Source organism: Diadema antillarum, unplaced genomic scaffold, assembly GCF_040938485.1.
Source record: "Diadema antillarum isolate AM-2024a unplaced genomic scaffold, OU_Dant_1.0 scf00000037, whole genome shotgun sequence".
NCBI classification, from domain to species: Eukaryota; Metazoa; Echinodermata; class Echinoidea; order Diadematoida; family Diadematidae; genus Diadema; species Diadema antillarum.
Genome location: NW_027270926.1, coordinates 2,739,946 through 2,752,276, shown reverse-complemented (window position 1 = coordinate 2,752,276; position 12,331 = coordinate 2,739,946). Strand labels below are relative to the sequence as shown.

At 37.1% G+C, this 12,331-nt stretch overlaps 1 protein-coding gene across 1 annotated transcript; it reads right to left on the bottom strand.

Annotated features, from left to right (window-relative positions):
* Positions 1 to 7,654: 7,654 nt before the first annotated feature.
* On the bottom strand, positions 7,655 to 11,559 carry LOC139708847 (transmembrane protein 216-like). The gene is made up of 6 exons (XM_071620810.1): positions 11,445 to 11,559; positions 10,594 to 10,610; positions 9,736 to 9,829; positions 9,132 to 9,224; positions 8,242 to 8,443; positions 7,655 to 7,676 (listed from the first exon to the last, which is right to left on the bottom strand). Exons 1-6 carry the CDS (start codon positions 11,503 to 11,505, stop codon positions 7,655 to 7,657), a joined length of 489 nt encoding a protein of 162 aa, XP_071476911.1. The 5' UTR covers positions 11,506 to 11,559.
* Positions 11,560 to 12,331: the final 772 nt, after the last annotated feature.

Below are 12,331 nucleotides of genomic sequence, written 5' to 3'. Positions count from 1 at the left end.
GCTCCCTACCGTGGGAGGCCACGGGGGGAAAAACCCCTCCCACACCCTCGCTCGAGCGCACATTCGCTCGCTGAGATACCGAGTCATGAGAATCTCACTCATAAAAAAAATTTGAACTTGGCATCCCTGGATCTATTACTAGTATACACCAGGTCCTAACCTCCAGTGTGTCGAAACTGGTGCGTCCAAACGCTGTGGTGTCAAAACTTTGCGTTGGTACCTGAGCAGCGCATGAGCTTGACGCAAAGTGGAAGGAGGGGGGGGGGGGGGGGGTATTGCTTTCGGATGTTATGATTCTTATGTGAATTTTGCATTTTACTCAGATATTAGCATGAGGTGGGTTAGACATTAATAGAGTTGTTGTAGTAAGAGGCTTCCCTCATCCCTCTCCTCACGATATGAGTCACATTCTAAGAAAAAGAGGCCATTGTTTGGACATGTCTGTCGACTTCAAAGGCCGATTCGGACAGTTATCGTGAACAGCTGAATATTTCCTTTGAAAACTAACCTTCGATCATTAACAAACCTCAAGTTCGAGCGCGATGCTATTTATAGAATTATTTTGTTCCAAAAAGATCTAAATGAAGTATGACTTTTCTCAAAACAATGTCAAAACACCGCCGTTTCGGCCCTAACGAGACGCATATTTAGAAGCAAATGTTTCGGATCTATAGAGCCGGAAACATTTACTTCTGCGTCCTTTAATTGCGTTTAATTTTGTTTTCATTTTGATTAGTGCAGGTATAAATGGCCGGCCCCAAAACATGACACATGAGGCTTAATCACAGAAAGTTCTGTGGGCTTATAATAGACTGATTGAATGTGGATAATACACGACCTATGATAGAGGGCGATGGATCAGTGCATGGGAACCACACGGTCGTAGGGCCTGATGTAGGAGTGGCGTGGCGGCTCCTGTGTCTCTCACGCGGTAACCCAATTACCAGCCCACTATTTCACTGGTTTTGTAAAGTGACAGAGTGAAAATATGAAAACGAATAGAATTCTAATGGCTTTTTTGGAGGTTGCCTGCATGGGAATTGAAGAGTTATTTCGATATCTACAACAAAATCACGGAAAACAACCCCTACACAATAGACCGCACACATGCACGAACATAAATAGGGCCTACAGGATACACGCGTTGGACTTCAAACATAATTTCACTGATCCGCTCTTCTCCTTTCACTTAAATTTTGTTAAAAATATCTTTTCCCCCTCTACAACCTTGTCCCGCTTTCAGATATCGCCTCTGCACGGTCTCTATATATCAAAATCGAAGAAACCTCTGTGCGATATTATGTTTAGAAAGTAATAGAGCAATTTTATTTTGCCCTCGCTGATGCATATTGTTATATAATACGTTGTTGTTTTTATTTCCGTCTCCAGGTAAAATAATTCGAGAATACAGTTTGCAAGAAAAATACATAATTCGGTATGAATAAACGGGGAATTACCCGTTTAACCATAGGCATGTATGAAAATTACGACTGTTCTTCCATAAATGGGTCCCATATTGGAGACATAATATGTTTCTAGTAATGTACTTTGATCCTTTTCATTGTAACTGGATTTTCTTTGGCTGCAATATTTTGCTTTAGTATGATGCATGAATAATGATAACAATATATCGATGAATGATGGTCTTCTTTATACTCAGGGTATTGCCTTTTCAGTGTTTTCATCCACTCAGGTTTAATTCTTTCAGCAACCTCTCGAGGGTCATAATACCTCAGCATTGTCAGGAACTTTGCTATTGACAGATTGACACATCTGGGTCGAGAGGGATATCTAGGGTGTGTAGAAACACCAAGCGGATACAGAGGGGGGCGCACCGGACGCGCGCCCTCTCCTAATTTTTTTTTTTTTTAATAAATTAAAACAAAATAAATAAAAAGAGAAAAATTGCGGGGGGGGACGCGTGCGCCCCCTTTAATTTTGTAAAGGCGCCTCTCCTTTACGGAATTCCTGGATCTGCCCCTGCACTATAGACAGGACTCGAATTCGGGACCTCCGTTTCAAAGTCAAGAAAGTGACCCACTTAAATTGTGAAGCCTGCTGTTGAAACACTGTTTTCATAAGATTACGAACCGTTAAAGGAATCTGAAGGCCTAAAATCTGATGTGTATATAGAAACTTTATTAAACCTGACCTTCCGAGTTGCACTGTCACATTTTAATCTTTCATAATGTAACAGATCCTGTTCAGGAGGCCTGGAGAGAATGAAAACTTTTCCTGTATCTCGAGTTAACTTTATTTCGAAATTAAAAAAGAAACTGTATTTTTCTTTTCTTTTTTTGAAGCTGTTCTTTAATCCATCATTAATTTTTCTTCTTTTAAAAGGCTTTTTGTTCTTTCTGGTACTATTAATTTATTCCAGTCCTTTCCCTGAAGATGGTCTGACCATGCCTTCAAATTGTATAATCATTCTCGAATTTCAGCAGAAAAAAATGCAAGTCGACATTTTGATCTTGAAAGAGTCTTCCATTGACCTCAGCAGTCCACGCTCCAAATGATTTAAGAACTCTGTCATTGTTCATAACCTAACCAAGCGTGACTGTATTCTGTCATATAGTTTTGTCTTACAGTCGCAATGATATGAAATGTTCAAGTCTGTAGTTTCATATAAAGCATATGATAATTTCACTGAAGTATTATGTCATTGTTCCTAAACTAACCGTTCCTAACTGTAATTAACTAACTGTTCTTAAACTTGTCTCGACAAACCACGCGTGACTGAATTCTATCAATTGGTTTTATCTTACAATCGCTGTATTATGAAATGTTGGGTCCAGTTTCATAAGATATTTGATAACACGCGAAAATCGTTGAGGTGACAGCTTGTTATCAACCACCGAGTTTGGAGTACACTGTATTAAATTTGTTACGTGTACATGACTTGTAGGACCTACTACTTTAAGAACTAATATCTACATACAAGTTATATATTTCAAACAATTCACAATTATATATTTTAAATCAATTCATAACCTCAAAAGCCTATAAGAAAACATTCTTGAAATTGGACATAGCCCTTTGACCTTCAAACTTTTCCTCACCCTCCCCCCCCCAAAAAAAAAACAACTACCAAAACGTGTCAGTGATATTACTGATAATAAAGAAGCGGTCTTGTCATTAGAATTGAGCCTAAAATACAAGTTTTACGGAATTTTAAACTTTCGCTTCTTTTTTTTCTTCTTCTTCTTCTTTTTCTTTTTCTTCTTCTTCTTCTTCTTCTTCTTCTTCTTCTTCTTCTTCTTCTTCTTCTTCTTCTTCTTCGTCGTCGTCGTCGTCGTCTTCTTCTTCTTCTTCTTTACGAAGCACCGATTGTCCTTGTCATCAAATACTGTGAATGCTGCAATAACTTAGCAATGCTGCAACCAATGTCACCGTATCATGAATGCATACGATGCGTAAAATGAAAAAAGAAAAAAGAAAAACAAAACAAAACAAACATTTCATAACGTTCGTGCTCGCGTTCACACCGACCTGTTTATGAACGAGTTCCGTCACCACTTGGTCGAGTTTCGCTAGAAGGGAGTGGCGACTCGTTGCGACCAGCCCCACAAACTTTATCATTGTACCACTACAAACCTCGCAAATTTGCTATTTAGTCGGCAAACCTAAGTTTAAATGTGCAGCAAATGCTGTCTTTCTTCCGACTGTCGATACTGTTGTGTACATCTATTCAAAATGAGATTTGTTTCCTGTACAGTATATGCACCCTGTGTCGCTTCGTGCTCACTCATTCATACGCACTTAAAGGGATGGTGTATTTTCGGTTGAGATGGGGATACAGATTTTACTGTTGCAAGATACTGACAAACCACTTACGGAATATCAAAGAGCATACAATTCTAAGCGGTATTCAAAGTTTATACATTGTACGTGTATGATGAAAAATTGGTTTTGAAATGGCTGAGATATCCAAAACAAAGTAAAACAAAGTGGTCCTGATAAAAGATGGGACCGACCTTTTATTATAGGACCTAATTGTTTCTGGATATCTCAGCTATTTCAAAACCAATTTTCATCAAATAAATGTTGAATTCCTCTCAGAATTGTACAATGTATGCTCTTTCATATTTCATAAGAGCTTTCTCATTATCACACAAAGAAGTTGGAAATCTGAAGCTCCATCTCAACCAAAACTATACCATCCCTTTAACACTAATATGCTTTGTTCACCAGACCTATGGCTATCTGTTTGTTTTTTCCTTATTTTTCTTTTTACATTTAGGACAACATATCATTGCATTTGAAAAAGAAACACATGAAAAATGTGATAATGTATGTAAAGTTTTCTTTCTTATCCTCTTTTGACCTTCTTATTGTACATACAATGTATGTACCATGTTTGACTGATTTTTATTACAGTATACGATGTACTAATGGAATGTGAAAATGACCTATGTTTACCCGCTGACCTTTGAAGTAATATCCTTAAAATCTTTAACAGTTCAGTATTGCATGGTCATAGATGCAACTACTCCAGTTGGCTATAGGCCTACATGTACAGTGTTATAACATTATTGTAAACTTCTTGTAACATGATTGCTTGGGCTAAAGAACAAAAAAAAAGGGGGGGGGAGACATGTTAAATATCACAAGAAAACATTTAAATGCACATGCACACACTTCTACTCATTCAAACTCAAGTTTATTTATAGTCAGCTGTCACATGCTCAAATCAGAGTATTCTGGACAATTCAAGTCTGAAACAATACATTCGTATCACTTCCTGTGAACAATACACTCTATACATTACTAACGTGAATACAAATTTAGGGCAATACAGTACTATGTGAAGACCCATCAAGGTGATTGTGGCAGTCAAAGGAATCTTAGAATGGCACATGTATCAGAGCAATGTGAGCTACTATGTAGACATATCATAATCTGAGTGTTTATAATGCAGAATTCAAGTCATAGCTCTTCATAAAACATTCTTTGCAGAACAGTAAACAGTTGGGCTCAATGCAATTTTAGTTAAAGAAAATATGTTTCTGAGCTAATGACAATACTGAAGGGGGTTCTAAATTCAAATTTTGGCAGATGGCAATCTTGTAAGCTTGTAAGGAGGCCAACCTCCTACCCTCCCCCCCCCATACAAAAAACAACATAACTCTGCACCAAATAATTAAGGCATGTCGTCAGCTGAGTATCAGAAGGGCGCTATCGCATTCTAAGATTTGAGCATAAATAAAAACAAAACAATCAATTTTCATGAATAAACAGTTACTTTGATAAAAAAGTGGGTAGATTTTAAGCATTGTTCCAATGTATGGTAAAATAGCGCAGTTGGGGTTTAATTTTTAACATTTTACTGAAAATAAACCATAATTTCTGTGTAACATGAGAGATGCACATTTACTCTATTAACTGGTCAATGTATGGAACAGAAAAGATGGTTCTTCTTTTTTTGTTATGAAATGCCTTGCCCTGCAACATAAAACATACCACTGTACAGGTGTATAGTAATACATGTATATACAGTACATAATGTAAATAAACTGTATTCATGGTTTGTTCTGTGAGAGGAGGATGGACAAAGTACACATGTACATTTGATTCTAGATACAGGTAACAGCCAATCATAGTCACCTTGAATAGGCTTTTGTAGGAATAAACATGATCTCCCTTGTGGCAAGATTTGATCCATGAAAAGAGCCTAAAGGATAACAAAATATCTCCCACTATGTGATGTATCATAATGCTGATAATCCAACAATTTACATTGTACTTTCACTTCACTTTGGAAGGCAAATCCCATGTATTCCATTAGGCCGCCCAGTCAGAACACCCACCCCCTATGATTAATCAATAAAACAAAACAAGAATATCTTCAGTCTATCATCTCAATTATTTGTCACGCTGAAAACACAATGTTCTTTGTAGTCTGAGCTTAGGATGACAATCATAATCCTGAAAAAAAAAAATCTCACACACACACACACACACACACACACACATTTTCAGATTTGTAAAAGGCCATAGGCCACCAGGGCTGACATAGGTGTGAGAAAAATATTGTAAGGGGAATTACTTTCATTTCCTTTTTTTTTTAAGTTTTGTTACGTAGTCGTGTTATTGCATTGTTGGTGTTTGAACCATACATTTCAGTATGTTTGATGCAAAATTTCTGGTACAGTTTTTATAACTTCAAGGTCTTGCCTGCACATACATGGCATAAGAAGTTTCTTTACAACCGAAGAGGAATCTAAGTAAACTTCTACCAGTAATATATTTTTTTTAATAGCAATACTAGGGTTCTAGTTCAAGTACATGTTTATCTCATATGAAACTTTGGTGGCCTTAGTGATGTAAAGAACTACATAGGATGCAAGTAACAGAAAAGTACTTTTCATAAATATCTCAAACTAAAAAGACAATTCTATTTACAATTCAACAAAAGACCACTACTCCGACGATATCATACTGACAATACCAGTATTGTTGATTGTTATCTTCTATCTAGTACCATGTTGCCTTCAAATGATTTTTCATTAATTCCTTCAACATCTGAGGCTGGAGACAAACAGGCCTCCATTTGCAGATGAGTGTTTTTCAATGGGTCCAGCCATCATCACATGGATAATTGTCATTCAGGAGGCAAGCAGACTTTCTAAGTTCACAAGAAAACATACAACAGGCTAATCTGGACACCATTTCATAAAGCCATGACAATTGTGAGTTGCAATAACTGCATGCCACGGCAGCAACTATGTTGCAAACAAATCAGGGTCACGTTTCATAAAACTTGTTATCAGTAACAACTGCCACATTTCTATGACAAATTTGCTCTCAGCCACTCAGATGCAAGGATTTCAGTAGCTTAGAACAACTACCATAACTTGTAATTTATTACAAGTTTTAGGAAACAGGGCCCAGGCATGACACTTTGAGTCATTACAATGGTGAATGTAATTACTACAGTCCACTCCCGTTATAACGAACACGGTTCTAACAAAATTCCACTTGCAACGAAGTAAAAATTCAGGCCCCAACATTATCTGCTCTACTGTAAAAGTGGATATTTCTGCATGAGTAATTTTTCATGCTGGACAGGGTAAGATGAATTTGCATGCCTTTAATCCCACAGATGAGGGCATTAGTTACTGGAACATATGGCATGCAAAAATGTTCTCATGCATTCATTTTTGCGCTAGCTTCTGGTTGCACGAAACACACAAAAATTTCAATACCACGAATATGTCTACTTTTAAAGTATATCTTTTATTGCTTATTTGTTCGGTTATAAAGAAAAACCGGAAAAAAAAACTGCCTGTCATGAAGATTTTGTTATAACAACTTTCAATCATTGAAAACCCCTTCGTGACAATGAACTCCAGACTGGCAATTTATGGCTGAGCAATCCTCAAATGTGATCCAGTTACTGGCACAGCCTTAGAAACTTATCCATATAACATCAGCTGTTCATAACATTAGCATGCACTTGATACAAAGTACAGAAGAAAATTGTCCACTCTTCGCTGAGCTGAGGACTGGCGATACAACGCTGCGAGCAGTAGTCTGAACTATATTTCATATGTCCGGCAACGTCTAAAGTAGCAGCAGATTGAACCTGCAACCTTCTGCATCAAGGGATTATGCTCCTGGCTAACTCATTCTGGTTCTTCCGCATCTCACCCCTTCACCTCACTGTCTGGTTGGCTCTGAAAACATTAGAAAGGAAAAAAAAAACAGATGTATCTGTAACAATCTGATGACTGCATGTATGCTGCAACTGCTCATACCTTTTTTATCTACACATAAAACAATGATTATGGAGTCAGAGTAGATAGTACAACTGTGAAGCCCTTCCATCAAAATACAGCAACTATTTTACACGCTGTTATTTTTGCATACGGATATTTTTGTGAATGAGGTCAGGAACATTTTCGCAAGATGTTGTTTTCACGATCATGACATCGACGCCATAAGTGCACTTATGCCTGTCAGTTCGAGATATTTTTGCATGTTGTTAAATTTGAAGTAAAACAGTGATTCATGAAATTCACAAAAATGAAACCCTCGCAAAAATAAAAGCTTACGCAGTACGTAATGTAGATTGTGCATGTACCTGTATGAACAAAAAAAAAAAAAAAATGAAGGCACAATCAGCACTATATTCCAATTTGTTGAATTAGATTTGGAAGTCACAAAATGAACTTCATCGGCCACACTTTGTCTCTGCTGATTGAATGATGACTCAGTTCCCTTCCCACTCGGCACACTTGCCTTGCAAATGAGATGACAGCGATGACACTGAAGACACATTCCAGTCCGAGGAAGGCGAGTTGGATGGCATTGAGAATGAGCTCTGCCCGCAGGACGTACGTCTGCCACAGGATGAGGTACAGGCTGCCAAACATTGTTGCCAGCGACATGGCGAGAGAGACAGCGAGGTGGACGACCTTTTCTGTCAAGTTACCTTTCTTTCCTGTAGGGTGGCATTGCAAAGGAAAAAATAAATAAATGAAAACAGACCTGTATGTTTTTAAGGCCAAACATTCTTTTTGCCCTTCTGAAGCAACTGGAAATGACAGAATGTGGCAAAGTATCTGCTTTATTTCACGATCAAAGATGACATATCGATCTACTGGATCAATGATTTGGTAAATGAAAAAGAAAATTGATTTGGTGAACATACCTAAGTCTATCGAAGTTCAAGATGATCTTCAGTATTTTTTATAACATCAAGTGGAACAAACTTAATTCAATCTTTAGCTTTTATAACACATTGAGACAGGACTCTAGTGTCTATAAATCTCTGTGGTTACCTAGAACATCCCTTTTTTTTTTAGAAATCAAGATGAACATTTTTTTTTTAATATCATAAGATTGTTGGGAAAAAAGAGATACATATAATACATAATACATGTATAATGTACCACCATAATGATTGAAACTTTGTTATCTTTACATTTATTATCTCTTTGGACTAGGTCAATATGTTATCATATCTCCGGCAAATATGAAATAATATGAATACTGCATTGCAGAGTGTATTACTTCTTGCCATTTTTATCAGCATTACTATTTGTGAGGTTTTCTTTTTCAATAATAGATGGTCTTCAATATTTCTTCTTGTTCTAGCAAGAAATGTACAGAAAATATTTGCATATTACCTAAGAAGAGTCGCACATACTCGATGGTAACCAGGAGGAACAAGAGAACCCACTCTCCAGCCAAGTTTTCTGTTGGGTATGGCAATACTGAACCTGCCACAGTTTACAAAAAATGACAAGCACATGAAAGTTTGCAATTAAAGTAAGCTTATATTGTGTAGTAAAATGAATACTGAAGGAACATGAATTTTTCCTCTTTTCTTTGTTGTTGTCCTCTCTGCCAACAAAATAAAACCTGACAATCAAAACAAAGTCATATCCACATGAAATTGCATCAAGTGTTGTTTATGAATACATTAATGGACAAAGGTAATCATTGAAAGAGGAGAAAAAAATATGAAACTTTTTATCAGCTACAGTTAGAAGTAAAGACAATGTACAACTGTAGATTGGGGAGTTAAATTATTGCCATTTGCGACTGACATCACTGACCGGGTAACGTCTTCGAACACGTTGCATGTACAGAAACTGCAAATATATTCCAATTCCCACTATACATACATGTGAAGCTGCGGTTGTACGACACCCATTGATTGGGAGATCAAAGTCAGATGAAAGATAAAATACTGGGATGAAAACAAAAAATGCATATAAATGAAATTACCTTTGTATATGTACATGAGGGCCTCACAGATCCAAAGGAATCCAAAGTACCAGCCATTCAGGTAGAACAGGATTTGAAGAGGTAGTGAAGACAGCTGGAATTTCAAACTTGGTCAAGGCTGTGTAACCTTCTACCTTCCAACCTGAACCATCTATCTCTAGACTCAAATACACTTTTTTACAGTTTGAATAGAAGGGTAAACAGTCTTGCTGAAACGTTTCGAAGTAGCATTAGAAAAGGAACACTGCCATAGATATGAGAGTGTTGTATGCTCATTGGCAGCAGGAAATCTTATTGAACACTTTTGATTAGAAAGCTTATCTCATTCGGCTCATGTCTAATTATACACAAAATGTAGTAAAATGCATTAACAAGGAAATAACCTTGCATAAGTCGAATTATCACCTCAGTCAAATGTCTTTTGAAGTCTTCTTCTCTTTACATTCTATTGATTTTAATCCCTCATTGTAAGTCAGATTTTTCTGTTAAGTCGAAGCTATTTCTTCAGTACTACAATGGTGTAGATTCGACTTTAGGCAAGGTTGACTACAGTATATGCACTGCACACTTTTTCCTCCATCTCTGGACAGTGCTCTGGTTTGTTGCAGGGCAAGGTACAACTTATTTTATTGGCAACCTCATTAAGTAGGAGGCAGGGGGCTTGGCAGAGATGTTGGTTCACTAAACTGCCACTACAAATAGTACAATTGTCAATGCATGTATTAACACACTGAGGTGATTGTAAAGTGAATGAGACTCAATTGCGTATGTGTGTGTGTGTGTGGTTTTTTTTTTTTTTTTTGCCTTTTTTATAATTGAACCAAAGTAAATTAATACAACTTATGAATTTAAGGATACAACAGCAATCGTCTTTCCTGCAAGGAAAAGAAAAAAATATTCAAAATCAAAGCTTACTTTAATCAACTCGACAAAACATACTCCACACATGTCACAAACATTGGTTATTAAATGTCAATGTTCTGTGCCACTCCACTGTGGCTGCGTGAATACATATACATTCACAGCTCATCACAGGGAAATCTTTTATTTAGTTAGCTCTGCTGAAGGGTGAATCAAGCCACCCATATTAAATTGACCATAATGCTGTCCAAATTCAACTGCTGAGTGCTGGCAACATGATGTAGAAACCTTAGACTTTTGCGCGCAGTCGGGTCTTGCTCTTGGTCTTGTCTTGGCATGGCCTGGGATGGGAGGTCAAACCTACCCTTGCCCTAACCGCAGCAGTGACCCCATACAGACAAATACGTACCGTACTCTTACTATGCTACAGCGCCGCGCGACAGGGTTAGCCTTGCCCTTGTCCTTGACCTGGGCTTGGACTGGTGCGAGTTTTTAATATACCGGTAAATTTTACTCTAGAGAGTAGAGTAGATTTACATTTTCACATCACTTCAACAAAATAGTGAAACAACAGGTCCCAAAATACACACACAAAAAAATATCACTATTATTATACATGTATTCATTACTAGTCTCGAACTAGATTTCTATAGATCTATTCTAGGCCTGTGTTGATGTAGATCTAGAGAGTGTTACGAGTATCCAAATTTAACACACAAAAGCTGACATTATTTATCACATATGGGACTAGAGGGACTGCTACCAATTACTAGTATTCAGAGCTTCGCATCGATTGAACACATGAAACAGAGAGACAGATTGAATCATAATTAGCCGAGAGCGATTACCTCTTCGAGGTGCAGCACTGGCGGTCGCCGGGGTTGAACTTGTGGCTGGGCCATTTGCCATAATTGCGATGTGATCCTTTATCTCTGAGTTGAAGTGAGTGTTTACTGTTTGGAAAGTGTCTTTCCCTCGGGCCTCGCTTCAACTAATTCTTATTACACTAGCACTGTACGTAAATTACATACCTACATGTACGCGAATGTATAGTGTGGTTACCGTGTATCATCATAGCACTGCCAGAAGCAAAGAGAATAGAAGCGCACTTTTTGATATTAATAAAATATTAATTTGAATAGTAGAAATCATTTTATAAATTCTTACTATATAGATTATAATCTATTTTTTTAATTATCTAAATTTTAGGTTTATGATTCAAATGATACAAGTGGGTGTTACTTCTTATTCTTCAGCTAAAATTGGCAATCCGGCAAGTGGACAAGAATTGAATTTATCACTCTTTTTGAGAATGTAGAATTTCATTTCTTGGCCAATTTGAAGCACATTTTTTTTTTTTTTCCGCTTGCCCTGACAACTTCGAGTAGAATGTCACGAGATAATTCAAGCTTGTATATTTGAGCCAATCATTCGTTGATTCAAAGTTACAGTTATGAACAATATGAAATGACAAATTGATGTGATAATTAGAATGGTAATGCATTTTTACATGACATTAAAAATGATAATGGTCAGTCACCCCGAGACTGAGTTTATATTATGATTGTAATAGTTCGCAAATTATGATACTCACATACAAATTAAGTACTACTTGCTTGCTACACAGACACTGAGGATGCAATGTATATATTAGCTCTTTTATTTTAAGTAAGAAAATCTTTAGTAATTTGAAGCAGCGTTCCCCCTGACGAGATTCCCATATATAGTCTAGAAC

Excerpts from the sequence above, each read along its gene's own strand:
- LOC139708847 (XM_071620810.1), bottom strand. The coding sequence starts at position 11,505 with ATGGCAAATGGCCCAGCCACAAGTTCAACCCCGGCGACCGCCAGTGCT. Across the intron at positions 8,444-9,131 it reads GTATGTGCGACTCTTCTTAG|GAAAGAAAGGTAACTTGACA; the intron begins GTAATATGCAAA and ends GCCACCCTACAG. Across the intron at positions 7,677-8,241 it reads GCTGTCATCTCATTTGCAAG|AGCCAACCAGACAGTGAGGT; the intron begins GCAAGTGTGCCG and ends TAATGTTTTCAG.